This window comes from Pipra filicauda, unplaced genomic scaffold (genome assembly GCF_003945595.2).
Source record: "Pipra filicauda isolate LSUMZ 115617 unplaced genomic scaffold, ASM394559v2 scaffold581_size553298_pilon, whole genome shotgun sequence".
Classification (NCBI taxonomy): domain Eukaryota; kingdom Metazoa; phylum Chordata; class Aves; order Passeriformes; family Pipridae; genus Pipra; species Pipra filicauda.
In genome coordinates, this window is record NW_024104733.1 from 138,429 (window position 1) to 164,155 (window position 25,727).

The 25,727-nt window shown below is 43.4% G+C and overlaps 1 protein-coding gene across 5 annotated transcripts in view; it reads right to left on the reverse strand.

Annotated features, from left to right (window-relative positions):
* Positions 1-8,440: 8,440 nt before the first annotated feature.
* KIAA0586 (KIAA0586 ortholog) overlaps positions 8,441-25,727 on the reverse strand; it is a 73,759-nt gene continuing 56,472 nt past the window's right edge. For all 5 annotated transcript variants that reach the window (XM_027717141.2, XM_027717140.2, XM_027717139.2 and 2 more), the window contains exon 31: positions 8,441-8,847. In XM_027717141.2, the coding sequence (XP_027572942.2) occupies positions 8,702-8,847 (146 nt within the window). In that variant the 3' untranslated portion in view covers positions 8,441-8,701. The remainder of the gene's footprint in view (positions 8,848-25,727) is intronic.

Below are 25,727 nucleotides of genomic sequence, written 5' to 3' on the forward strand. Positions count from 1 at the left end.
AGATAGGAGACGAGCTGAGGGTCAGGAGAGGCCTTGCAACAACCCACGAGCTTCAATTAACTGAAAATAGCAGAGGCTGCCTGAAATAAAGCTCCTTCTCATATCAGCTGACACTCAAGGCAACTGCATTTTTGACCATCAAAGCAAAACCAAAAAGCTTTTGCTCTCTGCGATTGCTCACAGCCCTTCGCCGGGAAGCCATTCTGGCACTCACAGTTTTAGGGAGAGAAATGCTTTCTCAGGCTCCTGGAAGGACCACACAGCACAGACACGCCAGAGCCATTCCCAGGTATTATACATGTGTATCAGATGCAAAACTCATAAGTGTATTTTAGTGTCAAGCAAGGAGTAGCTGAACTGAAGGGCAAGAGTGGAGCAGTGAAACGCTTGCAGGGACCATTCCAAGTCACTGCTAATTCCAAATACACATTTAGCATTCAACACTCCTCAAAGAAAGGTTGGAAGATGAGGTCTGCTCACTTAGAGGGTCTCAGGCCAACGTTGCTATTGGAAAATGACCCTTGGGGTGGTGAGTTCATCTCTCCCACCCCTGATCCCTGCCACCCAGGGACGCTGAGGGGAAGGCCCACCTTACCCCGAAGGAGGAGTCTCCAAGAGCAGAGGTGACTCATATCCTAGAGAGCCTGCTCCAAAAACCACAGGGGGGTGCAGAGGGATAGCAAAGATGTGGACATCTTCACTGTCCAGCAAACTGAATCCCACCCTCAGCAGAGACACAGCAATAGGACCCCTGTGACCTTTTACATACACAGAAATAGCTGTTTTGCACTGAAAGGCAAAGCATGGATCCAGCACTTATTCCCCCTGGAATATTCCTACAAGGTTTATCACTGATTACAGTGATTTTGGCTCCCAGCACCCCCCCAGGCTGGCCTTTCTGCCTCTGGGTTCTTGCACATACCCAGGGGTGCAGCAGGCAGGGACTGGATTACCAGGGTTATAACTCTTGGCTGTGCACTTCTAACTATGGCGAGGCACTGGCAGAGCCCAGCCACTAATTCACCTCCATGTAAACATGATTATTTTAAATGAACTCCAGACGAGGTTTAACTGTAAAAACATCTCCAGTTTTTGCAGCATTTTTAAGTGTTCGGCTCCGAGTCGTTTTCGTTACGGCGAGAACTTTTCCCTTTCTTCAGCTTACAAAGAATATTTTCAGAATTAATGATGCCCAACACCCCCCTCAACTGCAACATGAAAGTCACAAGTCTGAAAGTTAAGCTGCAGCGGGATTTCATGGTCAGGATTTTCCCTTTCTCACCATTCCTTTCCTTACAAACAGGAATGCTTTCTGCTTTCAGAGCCAAGCCGAGGAGAAGTGAAAACAGTAAGAGGTATTCACTTGGCTGCGTTTCTTTCAGTGTTTCTGGTGGAGGGTTCCCATTACAGCTTGCAAGGAGAAGTGGCAGAGGAACACAGTGTGTACATGGGGAGGGCTGTACTTTCTCTGAACAGACACACTTCCAGGAGGTGGCAGATTAAAGAGCTGCTGGTACTTCAGACAGAGAAAAATAACATCTTGCCAGTTGTGTTTATTTGTAGGGCCCCGTGATTTATGCCTTCCCATTTGTAGAGGGGCTGAGAGAAATGGAGTCACGTGGGCTCTGTTTAGATAATCCCTGAGGAAATTCGGAGCACATCAAGCGGGGAGAGATAGGGTTTGTTCTTGGAGATGAGAGAGACTGGGAAATGGCAGGGAGATGTGAGATTTCCTCAGGATTCTGGAATGAAGTTCAAGGCTCTGATTTTCTGAGAAGATTGAGTGTGGGTTGTGAGAATGAAGCAATTAAGATAACAACACAAATAGTTCAGGTAGGCAGGGATGAACAGTCCTTTGCTGTTATTTACTGGCCCAGTGCAGAGAAAAACAAGTAGAGTTACTCCCTCAAGGATCTTTACCTGTCAAACAGCACAAGGAAAAGATGCAAAACTGTTGCTACAAGCATGAAAGGGGAATCTGTCACCCTCTGACTCACACTCCTGGTCTTTGTTTTCCTTGAGGATGCCTCTTTATGGTGTGCTCCCCACCTCATCCCTCTGCACCCTTCTGGATTTAGCAGGACTTACAGAAACCAGCTGCCATAGTCCCTAAAAAGGTCTGTAAGAACCTAAACAAAACCCCTGGCATTCCCAGCCCTGAAAAACATCCTTATGACAGTTAGAGAAGTCAAGAATGTGACTGCTTTTAAAAAGAAAACACTTACAGCAAAGATGGCTTTAGCTAATTGATCTGGGGAAACAAAACAGCAAAAGACCAGGTTGGATGGGGCTTGGAGCAACCTGGTCTAGTGAAAGGTGTCCCTGCCTGTGGCAGAGGGTTTGGAGCTTCAAGGGATGGTCTTCAAGGTGCTTTCCAACCCAAACCATTCTATGATTCTGCGATTCAAAACAAAATCAGCTGTTCAAAGATGCAACAGCACAGCAGCCCCAGCACAGAACAGGAAATCCTCCTCAGGCCTGAGCTGCAAGGCTTAAGGGCCAGAGGAATCCCTGACTCTGCAGCACCTGGCACTGCACTGCCTGGAAAGCTGCTTTAAACACTTGGCATTAGCAGACCCAAGTGCTCTTTCAGCAGATGCTGGGTTTCACAGCAGGTCCCACGTTTGATCCGTGGCTCGGTGCCTGCTGCTCTGCCATAGGTGCTGATTAAGGGAATGCAGCAGGGAAGGAGCCGTGACTGCAGCACGGGAAGGGAGGATGGTATTTATGTGACAGGATGCTGAATGCCCTTCTCCAAGGGCACATCATGCAGGAGGAGCACAATTTCCAAGGCTGTCAGAATAAAAAGAAGGGGGTAAAAAAACCGACAGGATGCCACTCAGCCAGCAAAATCCTCTGTCACTGCAAGAAGCATCTTCCAGAACCTATTAAAAATAAGCTCTACAGTCCTCGTTTCAGTGGCAAGTTTTTTCCATGGTGATCAAACATCCAGCTGTCCAGGTGATAACAGGCTGCAGGGGAAGTACAACTGTACCTATATTAAGGAACAGGTAGCAACCAGGGGAGACTTTTTCATCTGACAGTAAGAAATTGGAGTGCTGAGATGGTAGAGCAGGGAACGACCTCACTGTGCCCCTGCATGGGGTGGGGGGGGCTCTGCCTGCAGCCAGCTCAGGGCAATATGAAGTGTGAGCAACCCTAATTTGCAGGGCTGGGAACCCCTACCAGGAAAAAACAGCGCTGAGACAGTGGTCTGAAGAGTCCAAGCTGCTGCTTTGCCTGCCCAGGGCAGGCAGGACAAAGACCGGCACTGCTGGGAGTTCATTGCCTTCCTCCCAAACCTCCCTCCCGGCAGCTGGTCAGGCTTCCACCTCACTGGCAAAGTAGATGACAAACAGCAGGATTGCTACCTCCTAACTGGCTTTAGTTTTTTGGGTTTTAGTGAAGTTCTTTGTTTAGCAGCTGCTCAGCTCTTCAGATGACGGACTTTTGCATTTCTTTTTCCTTCCCAGCTATTTTTCTGGGAACTGCACTAGACCTGCAACTACAATGGCAACTACACAGGCAAGAATCCCACTGGCTTTTAGTTCAAGGCATTTCAGGGGCTTCACATCCCCCTTCAAGGTCCTCAACAACTTCAGTGCAGGATCCATCAGCTGGAAGACTTATGGGCCTTTGGGATGAAGTCTGATCAGAGCGATGATGATTCTCTGCCCCAAGATTTACAAAGGGGGTGAAAAAGCACCTTTTCCCAAAATGGCCCTTTCTTGGACTGGAAACATTGGGGAATGACCTCCTCCATGATCAAGGCACCTCACAGTCTTCTGATTCCACTTCTGATTTCATTTTTCTCTCACTTTCTGGATTTTACCTAAATGTAAACAACTCCTGAACTAAAGGAGTCCACTTTCTGTGCTCACCTCTCAAGGCAGAGAATGAGAGCAAAAGACAAAAGCAGGCTTCACATTCTACCCAAAATCTGACAAAATCTGTAGACACAGACATAGGATTGTGGGTTTGTGTCATTGCCATCAGAGGAGCAGAGCCCAGGCCTTATTCTGGCCTCTGCTCAGCTGGCCACAGCACAGCAGTGACACTTCCATAATTTTACTTGGGATTTCTGGAAAAATCTTCTGTTGCAGTTCCCTCACCTGGCTCAGGGACACCACAACAGTGAGATTTGGGTAAATGATCTGGCCAGCAAAGAAGCAAAATCCCATCCAAATCCTGGAAGGCTGGGGGAGGCACGAGCACACAACTATAATAATGAATATTTTGAGGTAACTTATGAAAGACACGACTCTAAATCAGGAATGCAGCAGAAAAAGGGGAATAAAAAAGAGATCTCCATAGGAACAATCCTGCCAACCAGGCAAATATCTCAATGTTTATACAGTAGCTTTCAGTTCCACACACAAAATACCCTTGGACATCCGTGGAAAGGATGAACTTCCAATGTCGTATCAATCCCGTAGGATGCAATCCCGCCTTCAACGCTTGTGCCAAGTGTTAACAGGGAGCTGTTAAACAGCTGCAGGGTTCCAGCTCTTCAGTGGCTCCTTTTCAGACCAGGATCCAGCAACATTTTTGCACATGTGTCATTTTACACATCTGAGTGCTCAATCCACGGGGATTAGGTTGGCACACACATCTTTGCTCCGTCAGGACAGAAACCTTATCCTGCAGTGATTTGTAAAGCACCTGGGAAGGTCAGTGCACGTTTTTAGCAGCTAATTTTGACAACCTCCATCTCTGAGCTATGAACAGGAACAACAAAAACCTCGCTCTATCCTATTTCCCACAATTCAGATAAGACGAAGCGTGCACATGAAATTTTCCGCTTCCTATGTTGAAAACCAAGATAAGCTGAGCAGGGAAGGGTGACACCAGCACCACACGAACTCCAGCTTGTGGCTGGAGTCCTCTCCCAGAGCCAGGGCTGGCCTGGGAGCTGGGATCTCCACCTGTGCCAGGAATCTTATGATGTTCCTCTAGACCCACCTATTCTCTTTATCGCTGCCACCCTCACCGTAACAGCAGCTCTTTTATCTTCAGGAAGGGGAGAGGAGGGAAGAAACCCCTGGATTTTTGAGCACCTCACTTCCAAACTGCCTGATTTTTTCCTAATCAAAGTCAGAAAAAAATTCTCTGCAAATATAAAAGCTTCTGGCATTTCAGCTTTGTGCTCTCCTACTCTGCCAGAGCAATCCATGAACAAACACCCTCGTTCTACTGCTTTCCCAAAGTGAGCCACCAGCAAACTTCACCAGGAATTCAGTCAAGTCAAAAAATTAAGGCAGGGTTTTGGTTTCCATGCTTACAATCCTGAAATCCAGTAACACCCTCACTACCCTCCCCACCACCTCTCTGCTGCTGAGATTTAATTGAAAAATAGAGCTGTACAGAGGTGGGTTTTTTTAATACTTTTCCTGGATGGAATTCTATTTGATGCTGTTAAGCTTTGATGACATACCCCAATGACTTGCTTGGAAGAAATCCATTCAGCAAGCTTGCAAATCACGCTGTTTCAGTTCTCTGAGTGCCCATGAGAAATGTGCATTTTCAATCATAAAAGCTGTAGAAACAAAATGGAACTTGGAGAGGCAGACAGACAAATTCCTTATCAAGGCTTGGCTGTGCTCAGAGAACATGTGCTTACCATTTCCAACTCCGGAAAACTACTTACAGGAATCTGAAATCCAAGACTGAATCCAAAAGTAAGAAATAGATAAATTTCTAGAAGATGCTTCCCCCCCCACACGCCCTATTTCAAAGTCAAAATGGAGCCTCAGATAAAAGCTAAAAAGTAACCCTCCAGTCTTTCCCAGTTTTTCCTAGGGATATAAATACTTGTAATATGATCCATTCACAGAGTGCCAGATTTACAGAGGTCCCCTTATGTTTTTGTGGCAGGATACTTTGTTTTGGGGAAGCCTGGAGGAAGGAAAAGCAAACAGTTCACACTTTTTTCACCTCTCCAAAATGCTCCTTGAATGGGACCAGCAGAGGTTGCAGTGGGGATGAAGGATTAGCAGATCCCACTGCCACAGGGTAATCCCCACCAGCAGCAGATCTTTGAAGACCAGGGCCAGGAACCCAGAAGCTTCCAAGAAGATCAGTCAGTTACAAAAAGCTGGGAGAGAACACAACCCTACGGGGAATTTTCAAAACTGACTGAAAATGGTATTCACGAGGCATTTTCTGGCATGTTTTCCTCAAAACACAACTCATTTTGTCAGGATTCAGTCAATGACAATACCTTTGATTAAATGCAAAAGAAGAGAATTAGAGCAACACGTGAGCTGCTCAGCACTGCAGACAGCAGAGCCCAACACAGTTATTTTCCTGGTATGGTGAGCCAGTGGCCTCTCCCATAGGTCAGGCTGACTCATCCTTTCCTAAGCACTCTCCTTGCCTGTGTATCCATTTGCTGTCTCCCATCCCATCCCATCCCATCCCGTCCCATCCCATCCCGTCCCATCCCTGTTTGTCAGCTCTCTGCATGTCCTTGGCCCAATTACTGCACTTTGTTCAGCAAAGAACACTCCTGATCCAGGCTCACAGCCCTGGGCACAGAACAGCACAGCTCAACTACTATTTACACTGCAACAAAGGGGACCTAAATTATGTATCAGCACCCTAAAACACCCAGCAGCCTGACAGAGCCCCTGGAATATGGTTTCATGAAGGTTTTCTCTTGCAGGAAAGCTGGTTTAAGAAGCTCTTTCTCTGCCCACTGCATTTCCTTATCCTCTCACTTGTTCTAGTGCAATCACTTGCAGCGACCTGCTGTGGGGTAAAAAAACATCTCCATCATCCCCCAAAAGGCTGCTGTTTATATAAAGCATTGATTGGGTCAACAGTCTGATTTACAGAGGAGTTCCACAGAGAGCAGCAATCAGCACAAGGACGCTGAGAAGCAGCTTTACCTCTGGAGACAATGTTTGTGGCATCATATGCTGAAATCCAGCTCCCAGTGATGCCATATCACAGACTGGATATTGGGAAGAAATTCTTGACTGTGAGGGTGGTGAGGCACTGGCACAGGCTGCCCAGAGAAGCTGTGGATGCCCCATCCCTGGGAAGTGTTGGGTGGGGCTTGGAGCAACCTGCCCTAGTAGAAAGTGTCCCTGCCCATGGCAGGGGGTTGGAACTGGATGGTATTTAAGGTCCCTTCCAACCCAGGACATCCTGTGTTTCCATATTCTCATTTGTACTTTTTCTTTTTTTTAAATCAATGTTGCATTTTGCACAAAGCCTGACACACTTTTACCCTTTTACCCCCCCTAAATGTGCTATTTACATGTCTGTCACAACAGACAAGAGCCCAAGTCTCTCAGGTGCTTGAGAGACACCCATTAAAGTTGAATCCTCGGGATATCACTGACCTTGAACGGGTTGAAGCTTTCTCTCCATCCACCCCTGCAGATGCTCCAGCAAATCTACTGAACCTTGTGGTGAATGAGATCAACACAAAACCAAAAGGAGCTTCTGATCTTTCTCTGTGAAGGAGAGATGAAATCAGTGCAGGCTCCATAAAACAAGAGTAATGGGAACTGCTCATGGTTATGAGCATCTGCAACAACAGTGTCTCTCATCAGTGACACAGTGAAGCCGTGAAGATGAAGTTTTATACCCCACTGTCACAAGGTACAAGTCAACCCAAGTGTTTTTCTCCCAAGCTTTTGAGAGATGCCTTCACACCTCATGTCTTTGAAAGTGCCACAGTATCCCCTCTTTCTCACAGATGAAAAGCTCAGAGTGGATGAGGAATAGAGCAAAAGCTGTGTTTGCCCTGCTTGGGGAAGAGTTCTTTACTAGTTTTCCTACAGTCTGAATTCCTACTTTTTTAGTCTGTTTGGATGCTGCTTGGAGCAGACAATCCTACCTTCCTCCTATCACTGCTGGATCAACCTCGTCCTGATGGAGGCAACAAAAAATGGAGCAGCCCCTGTGAGGGTGGCACTGTGCCCAAGGACTCTTGCTGTTCACCATCACTGCAGCATTTCTGACTGAGATTCTGGAGGGCTGAGACCAAAGGAACTAATTCTGTCTCATGAGAAGGAAAAAAATTACATTAAAAATGTGAGCAAGTAACCTTACCCACACGATCTCCCATTCAGAGATGTTTCAAGACAGAAAAAAAAAAAAGAAACTTCAGGGAAACAAACACAAAAACACTGAAAAACTCTCCTAATTCTGAAAAAATAAATTCCTCATAATTACAATACAAACTCTAATGGTCTCTTTTACATGTCATGTTGAATTATTGGCTTGTCATAGCAGTCTTCTAATGATGAACAGGCTCTGAAGATACTTAGAAACACAGTTTTCTTGCAAACTTTGGTTTCAAATATATCTCTCTTTTGCTCAACATTTTGACAATACTGATGTGATATTAAACAAGCATTTTTCCCATCAGTGAGACGGACCTTTGCAGTGGATTTTAATACCAATCACCTTCACCTGTAATACAACAAATATTTAAAAGGCCTTTATTGACTTAAACTCACAAAGATTCTGAAAGAACTGCAATTTATTTGCTTAAAAATACCTGATATATTCACAGACAATCATTGTCTTAATTTAAAACAATAACAAAATTATCAGAAAAGCAGTAGAAAATAAACAGTGCTGAAAGACTGTTATTTTGATGGAACACCCAGACTATCACAACAGACAGACAAATGCACCAAGCACGAAACCTTTAGACAGTGACTGTCATAAACAGCCATAAGCTTTAAAATGTGTCTGTCCCTGAAGAATCCGAATCTCCCCGTGCACTGCTCACGCTCTGTGTCTCGTCTCCTGTGTTTCTGGCAGGCAGCTGCACCGACACCTTGGCTGCAGAAACCTGGGGATTCAAATGTGGGGCAGCATCTTCTCCTAAAAATAATTAAAAAAAAAAAAAAAAAAAAAAGAGAAAAGGAAAGAGGAAAACTGAAGACATTATTTGCTGTCTGTGACAAATGGCTGAACTCTACTGAAGTCGTGGAAGTACAAGTACACAGGCACTCTTACTGTCCCCAGTGCAAAGGGTGCTGCTTTAGCCATCAGAGTTCTTATCAGGCAACAAAGAGATGAATTTCTGTGCATATACAGAATCACAGAATCACAGAATGGTTTGGGTTGGAAGGGACCTTAAAGTTCATCTTGTTCCACCCCCCTGCCATGGGCAGGGACACCTTCACTAGACCAGGTTGCTCCAAGCCCTGTCCAACCTGGCCTTGGACACTTCCAGGGATGGGGGATCCACAACCTCACTGTGGACACCCATCTGCATTGTAAGTATGAACATCTCAGAGATGGGATGGGAGAAGAGTCATGGGTAAAAATTAATGTATTTAGCCAGAGGAGGGGGATAAGATGAATCAATTCACGGAGCAGGAAGAAGAGCAAGGCATGGTTCAGGCTGGAGACACAGAATGAAGGAAGACAGAAGAAATGGCATTAGAAGAAGAACAGCACAGCATTCACAAAACTACAGAAAGAGCATTCTGAGATTTCAGTTTTCCTAGGGACATTTAAGGGCAGCAGCTACATGCAAAACAAACACATATCTGAGTCCATGTACAACACAAAGGCTGTCTCGGAGTTTGTTTTCATTCCAGGAAGCTGTAACAATTCTCCCTTCCTCTGTGATAAACTAGGCAATTAGAACACTATTTTCCCAATAAAACCAAGAAGTTAGGCTTTCTTTCACCCCAGTTAATTATCTACTATGTCACTGAAGCAGTAATCTGCATTCATCTGACTTGTAGCAAAGCACGCTTCAAATGGCTAATTAAAACAAAAACCCACTGCTAAAATAAAATTCCATCGGGTGTTCTCCATGCCACAGCAGCAGCCAACAGCCTGGGAAGTCAAACATGGACTAGGCCAAAGACAGTGAAGCCATCAGATGGGGTGACCTGTGACAGCCAAGCCTGTTGCCATTCAGGAAGGCAGCAGGAGCACAGGAGCATTTTTTGTGTCCCCAGGGAATCAGCAGAGAAGAGGAGAGGGTCGGAGAAGAGAGGGTCGGAGAGAAGAGAAGAGAAGAGAAGAGAGAGAAGAGAAGAGAAGAGAAGAGAAGAGAAGAGAAGAGAAGAGAAGAGAAGAGAAGAGAAGAGAAGAGAAGAGAGAGAGAAGAGAAGAGAAGAGAAGAGAAGAGAAGAGAAGAGAAGAGAAGAGAAGAGAAGAGAAGAGAAGAGAAGAGAAGAGAAGAGAAGAGAAGAGAAGAGAAGAGAAGAGAAGAGAAGAGAAGAGAAGAGAAGAGGAAGAGAAGAGAAGAGAAGAGAAGAGAAGAGAAGAGAAGAGAAGAGAAGAGAAGAGAAGAGAAGAGAAGAGAAGAGAAGAGAAGAGAAGAGAAGAGAAGAGAAGAGAAGAGAAGAGAAGAGAAGAGAAGAGAAGAGAAGAGAAGAGAGAAGAGAAAAGAGAAGAGAAGAGAAAATCCCTGAGAAGTGTCCAAGGCCAGGTTGGATGGCGCTTGGAGCAACCTGGTCTTGTGGAAGGTGTCCCTGCCCACGGCAGGGGGGTTGGAACTGGATGGTCTTTGAAGTCCCTTCCAACCCAAACCATTCTATGACTTCACGATTTGATTCTGTGGCCATGTTTGAGTGACACAAGAAGGTTTTTGAGAAAGGGAACTGAAGGAAAGCAGAGGGTTTATTTGGTCAGACGTGGAGCTGACACACAGTAAGGACGTGACTGTGCAGTGCCCAAGGAAACCCTATAAATCATCCCACACACTAAAGCAACTCTCCAGCTCTGCATGGAGCTTGAAGCTTTCAAAGCTTGACTTTGTTAATAATTTCCACAGTCGTGTCACATTCCATGATGTCATTGTTTCAACAGCTGTTTTCAGGTTTCTTAAAAAAAAAGGAAAAAAAAAAAAAAAGAAAAAATGGAAGGAAAAAAGAAAAGAATATTCCCTTATCCTAGGGCTCTGTAGTAATTTCTCAAGTCTTTGATTCTGGGAGTGCTAAAAGAAAGTATCATATTAGTCTGCATTCTTCCTAACACGTACTCTAATATGTTTTACAGACAGACTACAGTCCAATTTTACGACAGATATAAAATGTTAAGACACAAAAAACTTAAAAGAATAATTCCCTCTACTTGTTCAACAGAAAAGTTACCAGGCCCTGAGTTATCTAAATAACCTTAAAAATACCCAAAGTCAGCATTTCCCTTTTTAAAAGACAGAAATCTGAAGACTTGGACTCTGTTAGATGCACACAGAAAATACAGAATGTGGATTTTCAGCATTTTAACTGCGAAAAAACTCTGGATATCCTATTTCAGCTACATGGGAGATTCTGCTCCATGACTGCAACTTCCCAGGATGGAAACCTGCTCATCCTGAAACTCTGCGTTGGCCCAAAAAACGCAGTTACTAAGTTATTCTCTCATGTGCTTTATCGTTATTACCTTTTGTTGAATGTAACCACGTGCAGGCACAGTGCATGTAACACATCATATATACATGTAGGATGGGTATGTGAATAAATACACAAATATTTATGCCTGTTGCTGTCCCCCAGTGACAGTGTTTGTACAGCTCCTGGCCTGCTCTTTCTTTAGGAAGGTGATATTCTGTTTTATATCTTCCCCTCTTCAGAGACCAGCTCATAACCAACACTAAGTTGGTTTCCTCTTAAACACTGAGTTCTTCAGCAGCACAAATATGCAAATTGCAGTGGTTAGGATCTTGTGATAAGTCATAAAAATGGAATGGAAAATTCTTCCCTTTAAAAAGCAGGGCAGGAAGGCAGGTAGTCTTCATGACTTTTTTTTCCCCCTTGTTTAGAGACTCTGGGAGAGCTCAGTACAATTTTCTAATCATGTAGTTAGGTGTATTTATAAAAATTTTCCTCGTTAAAATCCAATAAATGGAGCGCATGACCTCAGGTGACCTCCGGTTTTCCAAAGTCTTTGTCACCAGCTAACAGGATAAATTCATATAAACTGTGAAAACTGACACTCAGTGAGAGTGTGAGAGTCCTTGACTGGTAAAAACTCACGAGTGACTGAAAACATCTTGGTGACCCACTGATGGAAAAGGTCAGATTTCAGATTAGAGATTTTTTCCTGTTCTTGGCAATCTATAACAAATTCATGTACAGTACTAAATTTCCAGACCTCTGTTTAACAGAAGCATAAAAATTAATGGTGTGTCAACCATCCAGTGACCTGTGAAGGGAGTTTTTCTCTACAAGGCACCGTCACACAGAGAATCAGCTATGGATGAGTGTGTGGTGAATGGATGCCAAATGAAAAAGGAATTAACCCCACTGAAGGGAGGTTTGGTTCCCAATACCATATGGCAACAATAAGAACAAAGAAAAATGTTTAAATCTTTCTTTTAAATTTTTTCTATTTGGCAAAATAAAAAGACTAAACAAGTCTGACTTTTAAGCCAAATGAGAACCATGTGCTTTAACTCCTTCAACTCCATATATTAAATAAAACTCCTGATTTAAAATCTCTCTGGAGATGAAACAGACCCCTATCTTGTAAGTGAAAAGGGTTATCACAGAATCACAGAATGGTTTGGGTTGGAAGGGACCTTCAAGACCACCTCATTCCAACGCCCTGCCGTGGGCAGGAACACCTTCCACTAGACCAGGTTCCTCCTTCCAACCTGGCCTTGAATATTTCCAGGGAAAGGGCATCCACAGCTTCTCTGGGCAACCTGTGCCAGGGCCTCATCACCCTCCCAGGGAAGAATTTTTTCCTAATATCCAATATAAACTTACTCTCTTTCATTTTGAAGCCATTCCCCCTTGTCCTGTCACTCCATGCTCTGGTAAACAGTCTCTCTCCATCAGGACAATAAACAGGGAGGGGTTTGAGGAATTAGGACCCAGGTTATTGTGTCAGTAGAAAACCAGAACTATAATTACTGTAATTACCTACATATTACTTCCTAAAATTGCAAAACAATCCTCCCTCTACTCCCCAACACAACAACCAAAGCAGCTCAGTTCTAGAGCAAGAATAAACTTCCAAGCATATGCAAAAACAACTCCAGTGCTCTCATTCCTTTAATAGCACGGGCTGATAGGAATGGCTCGTTTCTTCTTCTGCCAGATTCCAGCTGCTTCACTTTGTTTATTCTTCACTTCAAAGTTTAAAACACTGTCCTGTCCCAACAAATAACTTCCTCCAGATGGCATTAGCTCAAGTGTTCTGAGCACTGGGATAGCACAGCACCTGCAGATCTGTAACTCTGCATCTAAAAATCTTCAATGAATGCGCGGTTTCTTTTTTTCCTGTGTCATTCCCCCATTTTGCTTTTCCCTTACATAAAAAAATTTACATCTGGTGAGTAGTTTCAAAGACCATTAGCAGGGCAACAGAGTTGTAAGAAATTCTTTAAAGGAAAGACTAAAGTAAAGCAAAAGAATATCTACAGCCCCAAAGGTAACAGAACCACTATCACAGAAACACTTCACAGAATCACAGAACGGTTTGGGTTGGAAGGGACCTTAAAGACCATCCAGTTCCAACATGGCAGGGACACCTTCCACTAGACCAGGTTACTCAGAGCTCCATCCAACATGGCCTTGAACACTTCCAGGGTTGTGGCAGCCCCAGCTTTCTCTGGGCAACCTGTGCCAGGGCCTCACCACCCTCACAGCCAACAATTTCTTCCCAATATCCAACCTAACCCTGCCCTCTGTCACTGTGAATCCATTCCCCCTTGTCCTGTCACTCCAGGCCCTTGTCCAAAGTTCCCCTCCAGCTCTCTTGGAGCCCTTTAGGCACTGGAAGGGGTTCAAGGTCTCTCTGGAGCCTTCTCTTCTCCAGGCTGAACCACCCCAGCTCTCTCAGCCTCTCTTACCTGCACCTCTTACCTGTAAGTAAAGAAGTGACATTCACATTTGTGCCAATGTGTGTCCTATGCATGTCTCCATGGGTTGATACCAAACTAAAATTCACTCATTTCCATACATGTTTGTACAGGCAAGTTACCAAGGACAGCAACCCAACATGCAGCACTTTCAGCAAAACCAAAATGATTCCAGACTTGTTGGGCTAACACATACTGATAAGAAACATCCATGTTTTGATGTAAGTAATTCTGAAGGCTACACTGACAGGAAAAAATGCACTGCAATGTCAGTTCTGTTATTATTATTGATTATAATTATAGAGTATATCCAGTCCAGACTCATGTCTATCTCTACTGTGCATACTGGCTATTCAATGTTTCTGGAATTTAATGGCATATCGAGCTGGAACTGGGTAAGGTAACGAATTAGTCACATGGCTTTGAGATGGTAAGTAATACAACTTTCTCAGGAATAAGCAGGACCATCAACAGTTTCTCAAATAATCCAATTGTTTAGACAAAGTTGTTCTCCATTCATTAGAAAGGATAGTTCCTCCTCCAGAGCTTTTCTAGCCCTGGCCACCTTGAATCCATAGGCTTCTTCAGGTTATTCAGGAGAAGGTGGCCTTTCTCAGCTCTGCCACAAATGTGCTTTTTAGGGCAGGGACCCTCTTCTCTTTGTTGAACCCTGTGCCAAGCATTTACCTGGCTGCAGGTGAGACTCTGCCTTCCATGGGGACAGAAACACAGAGAGCAAGAACAAGGTGTCCTGTAAATCCTGCAGGTCTGTTTCTGTAACTCCAACCCAGACTGCCCCAACTTAGCTGGTTCCATGACAAACAGAAAAGACCGTAGGCAAAACAAGGCCAAATTTCTAGGGCTGAGTTACATGAAAGGGGTAGATTTACAGTTAAAACACTTGAGTTGTTTCACAGAAATGGACAGACATCTGCAGGACTGTAGCCAAAAATGCCTGGATCTAAAAGCACGAGTCTACTGCTCGAGCTGAAAAAACACAGTTTCATTCTCAAAGGCCTCAGTCAACTCATAAACTTCTGTAAGTGGGCCACAGACACCAGTGGAGACAGAAAACTATATAGTATGAGTTCAGCTCAAGTTTTGACCTAAACTTGGCAAATTCCACCCTCCCATGGCGTAATGTACTCACAGAAACCCTGCACACAGGCACACACAAAATAAACACGTGCACACACACGCGCTTGGCTCCGGTTGTTTGTTTGTGTAACCCCCAATGTATACCCCAGCTATAAATATTTCCAAAAAGAAAATAAATGCAGATCCCGAGCCAGCAAAGGAGGGTGGGGCCAGGCCCAGCAGCTCACAAATTTTTCAAAGCAGAATATTTGAAAATGATTTTTTTTTTTTCCCCTCCTCTCGCGTCGGAGTTTCAGGTCCAGCGGTTTTCCAAAACACCGTATTCCCATCAATAGCAACACTAAACAGAACGGAAACTAGAAATACGTTAAATAAACCAGAACCAGATTTTTCAAAATCCTCACACAGAGACCGGGAGGGAAGGGCAGACAGAAAGCAGCTCCAAAAACATCCAGGAATGAGATTGCAGAGTTTACTAAATAAATATTTCCTTTTGGTGCCTAAAACCTACTCTGCTCCTTTAGATCTGGCATCTTTTGCTCTGTAGAATATCTCATTGCTTAACAAATTCGTTCCCTGGCCACAGCTCTTGCTGCTGTTTCCCAGCAAATCCCTTCCAAAAGATGTGTAATGATCTTTCCAAATGAATGCAATAATTATTAATACTAAGAAGAAATACTAAAAGTCCATTTGATTTTTCCATACTGTGATTTTTGGATGTGCAATTGGCTCAAAACAAATAGTCTTTTCTTAATTTTTAAGCACTGCTGTTTCTTGGCTGCAAGCATTTTCCTGAGAACTGAGATGAGGGTCTGTGGTAAATACTGAAGCAGCAGCTTTTATTTCAAAGTAAAAAAACAAGGAATTGGTTCCTTACTGGTCCAGAGTCTTTGAAAAACCACCAGGAAAACATGTATCTTGTGCAAGGGCTGGGGGAGGAGTAATCCCTAAATCCACAAGAGACAACCAAGGTAAACAGCTGGTGGAATCAGGAGAATCTGACAAGTGATAATTAAAAAACTGCAGATCAAATAGTGTAATTAATATTTTACTTATCCAGTAAAACTAAATATCACCTACATACCAATTTTTTTTTCCTAATTTTATGCAAAATCTAACTGGCAAGTGGTCAGGAAGGTAATTTTAAAAGCATGTTTGTGTTATATATTCTGTTACTCACACCTTCATGTTTTGGGGCTCCAAAGGACATTTTAATGCCAGTATCTGAAGCAAAATAAAGAAGGTAAGAAAAAGGAACTCGAATGATCGATCGTGGGAATTCACACTTCATTCTGAGATAAAGTTCTGCAGAATTCCCTCAGGAAGCAGAGTCACTGAGTGCAAACCCAGCAGTAGGACTGGCTCCACAGAGACCTTATATCTTAATGATATTAATTGCAGCAATAGTGCCTGCAGCTTATCTACATCGTTCCACTGTGCTGCACAAAACAGCAGCCACAGCCTGCATGGGGAGTGGCAAGGAAAAGACATAAAAATCAAAGCATCTTTTTAATTCTTATGGCCTGCTTTTATTGAATAATAATCAAAAAATATCCGACACGAGTAATTAAAGTTGAACAACTGGAGTAGGTGACGTTTCGTCGTAAATTAAGGTTTGAAAATTAATCTTCCCAGTTCCCACTTAAAATGTAGACGGGTGTCCCAGTGAGGCCGTGGATCCCTCATCCCTGGAAGTGTTCAGGGCCAGGTTGGATGGGCCTTGGAGCAATCTCGACTAGTGGAAGGTGTCCCAGCCCACAGCAGGGGGTTGGAACGAGATAGTTTACGGTTTTCCAAGCCAAACCATTCCATGATTCTGTGATCCCCTAAGCAAATGGTGCTCTTTTGTCAGAGTACCGGCCAGGATATGCACTGGGATACTCTGGAGTCTCACTGCTTGGATGCATCGATCTGAAGGCAGGAGGGAATTACCGACAGCTACTCCCACATGCTGCTCTCACACAGCCTTGGATGTGTGGTGGATGCATCCACATCCCTTGGGATGCACCTGTGATCATCTCTACTTATCAGACAGGTCCAGGATATGCTGCAAGTCAAGCCTGGGCACGTTTATCTGTTTGCACTGCCTGTGCTCACCAAGCAAGACACACTGTCCAGCCCTGCTAATTCCCAGGCACAAGAGTATCCAAAACATCCATAGGAATGTCGGAGGACAACTTTCAGAGAACCAGGGTAAGAAGTCACAAGCTGCTTTCTATCACTTAAAAGTGTGATGGGAGACCTTGGTGAGCTCTCCCTCCAACAGACAAGAGGATTTCCTGGGCAAGGAGGTTTTATCCCCTTCAGCCGTGGCAGGAATCTGCACCCAGATTTGAGTGAAAGAAAAGAGAAAGAAAAGAGAAAACTTTCTGCCTCAAGGGCAGGGCTGCAGGGCAGAATTTTCTCTTTGCAAGTCACTCTTCACATACAGAATCACTAAATGCAGTCTTATAATAAAATATTAAATAAGGTACACTCAGCATGAAAAAAACCCACTTCAATAACAAGTGCTTTTCTAGATGACCACAAACAAAATAGCTGTATTTCTCTAGTCTGAATACCTAAGTAATCATACAACTATATGCAGTTTTGGTGATTTTCACTTCTAAAGTCATGGGATTCCCCATATGGAAACAGTTTTCCAAGACTCCTATAACTGTACTACCATTACAATGATCTGCCATATTAAAATGCTTATACCTACAGCACAATTACTCAAAATTCTTGTAATTACACCTTTTCAAAAGGGGATGATGAATGTTTTCCCCAGGAAAAAGCCAAAACAAGACAGAACAAAGCCAGCCCTATGCAGCTAGCATTTTCCAATGGCCAGTCTAATAAATTCCAGGACATATCTGTGCACATTTCTAGCACAGGAACAAAACAAACTTATTAAAAATACCTCTTTTCAAGCCTTTTTGTTTGGCAGCAGAAGGTGGCCACTACAGGTCTCACCATTTGTGCACATCAATGGCCTTTGGAAAAGGTATAGGAATAAGCAGTTCTAGGGAGTTTAGAGAGGCAAGTAAATGTGAGCTCGGAAAGCACATGTTCAAATGAGGAAAACACTAAATTCTTTGCTGGAAGATCTTCTGGCAGCCCACTATTATAGAATCATAGAATCCTTTAGGTTGGAAAACACCTCTAAGATCATCAAGTCCAACCATTAACCCAACACCACAATGTTCACCACTAAACCATGTCCCCAGGTGCCACATCCACACTTTTTTGAACCCTTTTAGGGATGGTGATTCCACCACTTCCCAGGGCAGCCTGTTCCAATGCCTGATCACCCTTTCAGTGAAGAAATTTTTCACAGTATCCAATCTAAACCTCCCCTGGGGCAAATTGAGGCCATTTCCTCTGGTCCTGTCTCTGTCCAGCCCCTATTCTGACCTGCTCTTGAAGTGAACAGCCAGTGTGATGACAAGTAATGCTGCCTCTACAGTCTAATGCCCAGGATCAGAAACTTGGAGAGGTCTGAGAGCAAATGTGTATTTTTATCTTGTGGTATTTTAAAGTTTCTTGCAATCTAAAATGATTAAACTTTGTGCAATAGAGATAAGCATTCCTCCTGGTAAAAAAAAAAATAAATAAAAAAATAAAAGAATCCAAGAACCTTGGCCTGTTACATGGGAATGAGTAAAACCAAGATTCCTTTGCAATACTTGGGTGAATCTCAGCTTTAAATTAGTTCAAATAAATGAGCTGTAGAAATGTACTGCTCTACATCTATTCTGCATATTGAGCACACTGCACCTCCTCCTTAACTCTCTCTTAGACACATCACTGCTGATTTTAATATCAGTAACTCCTCCATCTCTGCTAACTGGTATGAAATGCAGGGCATTGACTCCTCCCAGTTCAAGCTCTCGGTGCCAAACCTGGTGTGCACCCAGTTCATCAGTACTGGTCCTCATTGCTTGGGGCCACAGGCAAGATTAACAGAGCCTGTAAGCAGCCTGAATGAAACAATTTATCAGTTCTCTGGGTTTAAATATTCCTGGCTAAAATGCAGGGAAATCTGCACTGCAAAGGACTGTGCATGGAAATCCAGTCAGCATGTGAGGGAGCAGCTTCCTTGCAGAGTGTGGATTCTGTGGTGATGGGACACAGCTTGGAATGGCAGAACCATCCAGGCTGGAAAAGACCCCCGAGGTGAAGGGCCCAGACACCTGGCTCTGTTCACCACTGCAGAGCACACACCTGAATTTAGGAGCTGTACAGGGTTCATAGGAACAGCAATTATGCAAAGCTCCTTAAGAAAGCAGCTTTTGCAAACCCTCCACACACCTGACAGTGACACAGACCCAATTATTTTGCACAATCCTAATCTGACATCCAGTGTGTGCCAGCAGGAAAAGCACAATGGCAAAGAAAGGCTTATCTCATGAGTCTCATGGAATTTAATGGCTCCCCAGTATGTTACTCAAAGCAAATTCATTCACATTATGCACATACACACACACATGCACTTCCAGGTTCAGGAACACTTACTCTGCAAGTATCAGATAAATCAAGTTGTTTCCAGCAGTTTCTTGCACATGCTCACAGTAAGACCAGAAATTTTAGAAACATTATCCATTATTTCCTTTCTCTCTCTCTCTTAAATATCATGTAATAATTGAATCCAGAATATACTTAATATTCAATACATCTACAGGTTGTGGAATATGTTTCCCCTCATCATTACACTGCCTACACAAGAGCAGGAGAGAACAAATGCTTCAAGATCATCTTTCTTTATACACATCATTTGAATGTCACTCTTATTTGATGCAATAGTGGGATTTTTTTTTTTCAATCTTGGAGAGAGAGAAGACACATGTTGCAAGATCTCCTGCAACAGGACTGTCTCCTGCCATGCTGGAAGCCTGGAAAGGACCTGAATCATGCCTGGGGCCTCTCAGTGATTCTGCAATGCAAACTGCAACACAGTTTTAACTCTACTGCAACAGAGTTCTCCAATCCTTCCCTGAAACAGGTTAGTACAGACTCACTGTTCCTTGCTCTGTATTTTTAGAGAGATACCTGGAAAGGGAGTAGCAGAGTATCCAAAGTGCAGCATCATTCGCACAACCTACATTTATCACGCACGGAAAGTTTCCTGGAAACCTCTCCTAAATCTGATAAGAAAAATCCTCATTAAGAATCATTTGCTTGTTTAATTTTCACTTATTGAGCTTTAATGTACCATAAAAGTAAGTAATAACAGCAGTGCCTTAACTAAATATTGCTTGCCTTGTATTCATTAATTTCTAGAAGAACACAAAACTGCCTCTAGATACAGGAAGCTGCCAGAAAACAAAAACTCACCAATCACACAAAGTCGAACGAGAGCTTTAAAGGATTTTTTTTTTTTTTTTTCCCTTTTTGTGTGTGGAACACTGAGTTCAACAAAAATGTATTCTGTTCACTGTACACACGACACCAGTGGGAATAAGAGCCAGTTCAAGTTCTAAGTTACCATTACTGGGGTAATGGCTTCAAGCTGCACGGCACAGCTGTACGGGCCCAGCCAGACAGGCTATCACAGCAATGCTTTGATAGCATGGGGCCCTTAAGTGTCAGGATATAGAAAAGGCAGCAGTTGTTGGCTGTGAAAACAGTCTGATACAAACCAGATGGGGACTCACTTGATGGGCAACACAAAGGAAAACAATTGGCTCATTCAACAAAGTCAGGCCACTGCCCCAGAGAATTACCAGAAGACAATAACAGTCAACCAGAGTTGATGCAAACAAGAAACAGCCATGTGGTTACGGTTTAAGGAATTGTTTCTCCTCAGACTAAACATAAAGTTTTGATTTCTAATTCTCATATTCATTAATTTCAGTCTCGTTTACAAGCCCCTTCTTCCTCCAAAGCCTTCCGTGTAATTCATTTACGTAGCACCAGCCTTCACACACCTACTTAAACAGGGAAAAAATACTGTGACAAAGGCAGCTATATTAATCCAACGTTTCCTGAGGAATGCCAAGACCACAGACAACTTTCTGAACCGTGGCAGAACAGCATTACAGATACACGGAGTGTTATTAGACACATTTGCATGCATATGGCAATATATTTACTGATTCTTTTTTGATTTGAAATGCACAAAGCCCAGTAGGTCACATGCTGGGTGACCAGAGTACAGATAACTCCCAGTTTGGTGAAGAGTTCTTCTGGTTTCTTACTTAGGTTTCTTTTTTTTAAGAAGTCAAATTCAGATCAATTATGTTACCAAGTAACAGTTTTGTCAGGCTACAGTTAAAAGAAAAATGATCTATTAAAATAGCTATTACCAAACCTTTTTGAAGCAATCAAAAATTTAAAATTGGCTATTTCAGCCATAAGTCAAAAAAAATCCCCAGCCCACTCATTTTTAGAAGCTTGTAGAAGATTATGGTCCAAAATCTTAATTGCTCTTGCTGTTTTATTACAGGAAATATGGAAGTGACATGTGCAAAGGTATTTTGATTACAAATTACTTACAGAGATTGCACAATAAGTCAGAGCTCTAAGGGCCTTCTGCAATTTCACTCTCAGACCGAAAACATCTGAACTTTCTTTTCATTTACTTCAACCTATTCCCTCTGGCAGGCTCTGCTCTGTGGAGCTCCACACCAGCATGAAAAGTGGAATGGCAACACTCTGAAAGGCAGTCACATACCTGGGTACCTTGGGTACCCAAGCAAGGGTGTCTGCAAAATGCAGTGACGTGGAGATGCTCTGGATACCTTTGGAAATCACAGGGTCCTGGGACCTGTCAGCTTTATCACAGCACCACACATCATGGAATCACAGAATGTTTTGGGTCAGAAGGGACCTAAAAAATCATCTTGTTCCATGGGCAGGGACTGCCATGGGCAGGGACTCCTTCCACTAGATCAGGTTGCTCCAAGCCCTGTCCAACCTGGCCTTGAACACTTCCAGGGATGGGGCAGCCACAGCTTCTCTGGGCAACCTGTGCCAGGGCCTCACCACCCTCACAGGGAAGAATTTCTTCCTAATACCTCACCTAAACCTACTCTGAATGTATGGTTCTTATTTAGCAGCTCACTCTGGACTAACAGAGAAAGGGAGTTTGTCCTTAAAGAAGTGAAGAAATCCCTACTGAATTAAGGAAGCAGAGAGTCAGGCCCTAATTGTCATCTCCAGTGGTTGTAGCTCTCAGCTGCTGTGGTTCCCAAGCCTGGGAGCATGGTTTTACTTCCAAAAACAAGACTGAAACACAGCCTTGGCTTCATTCAAAACAAACCACCACATACTGTAGGTAGAAAAGTCAGGTTTTACTCCAGTTTCCTGCCATAAGCACAGAGCCAACCCTCCAACAAAGCCGTTGTGTGCTGGGCTCTGTCTGAGCTCCAACATCTCTCCGGCAGAATCGCGAGGCCCATTTCCAAAAGCACAGCCAAATTCCTGAACCCTCCACTGCAGGGCTGGGCTGTCACAGGGAAGATTTTGCCTGCAGTGCTGCTATTATTCATCTTTCACATCATATATATCGAGGTCAGACCACATTTTTTTTTTTTACACACAGCTGAAATTTTGGGTTGAGTGTCACTGTTAGGTCGTCACGAGAAAATTCCAAACCTTAGGAACAGAACAGCCTTTATCCAGCCTTAACCTCGGAGATACTGCCTGTCGTGGCTGTGCATTAAAAGCAGATGAGAGAGGAGCAAAAACCTCTTTAAATCCCAGCTCTGCCTGCACAGGCAAACCCCAAATGCTCTTGTAAAAGTGGTTTTGGACATGGCTCGTCAGAGAACGCCTCCACACCAAGTCCAGCTGGAGCAGGGGGAGGCACGGCTGCCCAGTCTCCCTTCAAGTGAGGATTCCAACAGGAAACTGCTCCCCCCCCTTTCTCTTCTTTTTTAATCAGGAAGGAAGCTGCATCTTCAGAAACAAGCATTCCCTGGGTAATCTCCCTTGCTTGGCTGTCTCTAGGAGCGGGTCCAATTACTGAAATCAGCAACGTGCACTTTGGAGCAGTTAATGGGGTATTTACACTGTAACTCCAACTAGTAAATATTTCCCATTTGTAATTCTGATTTGCGAAACGGGGCACAATGGCAGCTGTTAAGTAAATTAAACAATTTTCTCAAGATCTGCAATTATGGTTTTAGGGTTATAAAAACACAGTAAAAAAAAAAAAAAGTCAGAAATTAAGCAACTCCCAAAAAATGCTTTTTACTTCTACTGAAGATAGAATGGCCTGACAAGGACCAACACTGCAGCTGTTACACTGTCTTTAAACCAACATAATTCTGCCTAGATCTTGCAGTATGTAGTGCATAAAACAAGGTCATGACGTGCAACCTTGAGATTATTATGCTGCTGTAACAACCTGAGTTAGGATGGAGATCAGCAGATCGATCAATATTAAGACTAACCTGCTTTGATTGCTTAATTTTGAACCAAAACACAACTACAATTATACCAGACCCAGAAAATGTGAGATACACATTTTCATTGTTCACATATGGCCGATGATTTATTAATTTGTATTAATACTAAATGCCTATCTGCCCTTAGAAAAAAAAAGAGTTAATAGAAAGGCAAAGTCGTGCCTTACACAAAGAGAAACAGTTACTTCCCTGCAGCCAAAGCATTGGGGGGAAAAAAATGCGTTTCACAGAACTGCTCCACATTTTGTGTCACACTCAACAACTTTCACCGAGTTTGTTTAGAACTGGGCTTAAAACAGTTCTTCTTTCTTTAAAAGCAAAACATAAGTTTTAGATTAGAGCAGAGCGACAACACAGATACAAAGGTTCTAAATCTAAATTAAGCTTTTCTAGGTGTAGGGTTTTTTTTTTTTCCTCCCCTGAACGACAGCACTTGTGATAAAAACCAGAACACAGTAGTCCACAGACAAAATTTAACCCATCTCCATCATTCACTACCCCTCCTTGCAAACCCAGTCACCAGAAGCACATTTGTAAGTGGTATTTCAGAGATGAGGATTTGCTGTATTTTACTTACAAAGTGAGTTTTATGGAAGATGAAAAGGGTTTTGCTCAAGCTTTATGTTAGGACACGTTATTCCACACTATTACAAAACACAGCCCCATGTGCAGCCTCAGCAGTGAGCAACAGGTCATGCATGACAACTTTAATCTTCACCCACCAGTCCTTACCCTATTTTTAAGAAAAATGCTTTGGCAGGCTGCATTTCTCTAAATCAGCATGTTATCAAAGAGTAGCATTACCATTATTTACATAGTATCCTAGATAACATTTACTCCATGCTGTTGCTGTATTTGAAAGTCTCCTGGGCTCCTGGTCTTAAGAAATTAATCCCACGGGCACTGGAAACATGTAGTTATATTTAATTATAGGCAGTCTTTGTATCACTGTATTGAGAAGGTGGTGCTGGAAAAGCTTCTCTTTGCTGCATGAAGTACAGGGTCTGTTTACTCCTAAAGTGTCTGGAAAAATAAGAAAATAAAGTACCTAGTAATGCCACTGGTCACCAGCATGAAAACTGCCTGTCAGTCAAGCCCTTCCACAGTATAATAAGCAGTAAAATTTAAAAAATACTATTTGATTGTGGACACAAATCATCTAAATATCCATCTTTATTGGCTAGTTTGGTTTTCTTAATTCCCTTATTTTTTATTAATTACTTTTTTTTTTGTAAATCCCCAATCTCCTTTGTAGAAGAGATTTGGGGGCAGATAGTGAGAATCTGGGGGTTATTCACCACTCACCTTAAGCTAACAACACTTGGCACACACACTCCTGTCCTAGTGATTTCTCTCCCCACACTCACACCTGGACCCTTCCAGGTTTTATGTGGTGCTTTAAAAAGCTGAATTGAGAGCAATTTAAGAACAGGTAAAGCTGAAGGGAGTCCAGCTGCCTCTGCCCAAGGCTCCCCAAACCCATCACAGCGGGGAAAGCAGAAGCTGCTCCTTCTGTTGCTTTGCTCTCCCACATGCACGAGCCACTGAATTATAAAGGGCAACATCTGCCTTCCCTGCCAACCAGAAAAATATAACAAACTCAGCACATACTGAAGAAATCAAACCTACATTTCTCCTATCACAGTGCTATATATGTTTCTCCAAGCTGAAATATGTGTTTGTAATACTCCTTGTCTTCACCTGTCACCACACAGTATCCAGGCAATGTGCTGCCAGCACCCAAAGGCAGCAAGACTTCCCACTCTGGTACTGATGCTTTTTATAAAAGAAACAAAAAAGAAAAAAAAAAAGAGAGACAAGAGACCTACTTAAATGACCGTTAATCTAAGTAAGGATGGTCATCCTAGAAGATCTGCCAACAGAACTAACACAGTTGGCAGCAGGTCTACCTGAGAGAGCTGGAATGGATCCTGACTCCAGCTTAGCTGGCATGGATGTACCAGGCTGAAAATGAGAGTGACTGAGGAGTGTAAATATTTCTTATTCAGGAAACTGCCTTTGTACTCTCTGTCAGTGGCTACAGCACGCTCCTGGAGGTAGTAACTCCAACCAAACACCTTTCTGGATAAGAAAAAGGAAATGCTGTTTCTTAGAATCACAGACTGGTTTGGGTTGGAAGGGACCATAAAGATCAGTTCCAACCCCCCTGCCATGGGCAGGGACTCCTTTCACTAGCCCAGGTTGCTCCAAGCCTCGTCCAACCTGGCCTTGAACACTTCCAGGGATGGGGCAGCCAGAGCTTCTCTGGGCAACCTGTGCCAGGGCCTCACAACACTCACAGGGAAGAATTTCCTCCTAAAATCTAATCTGAACCTGCCCTCTTTCAGTTTAAAACCATTCCCCCTTGTTCTGTCACTATCTGTCCATATAAAAAGTCCATCTCCCTCCTTTTTATATACCCTTAAGGCACTGGAAGG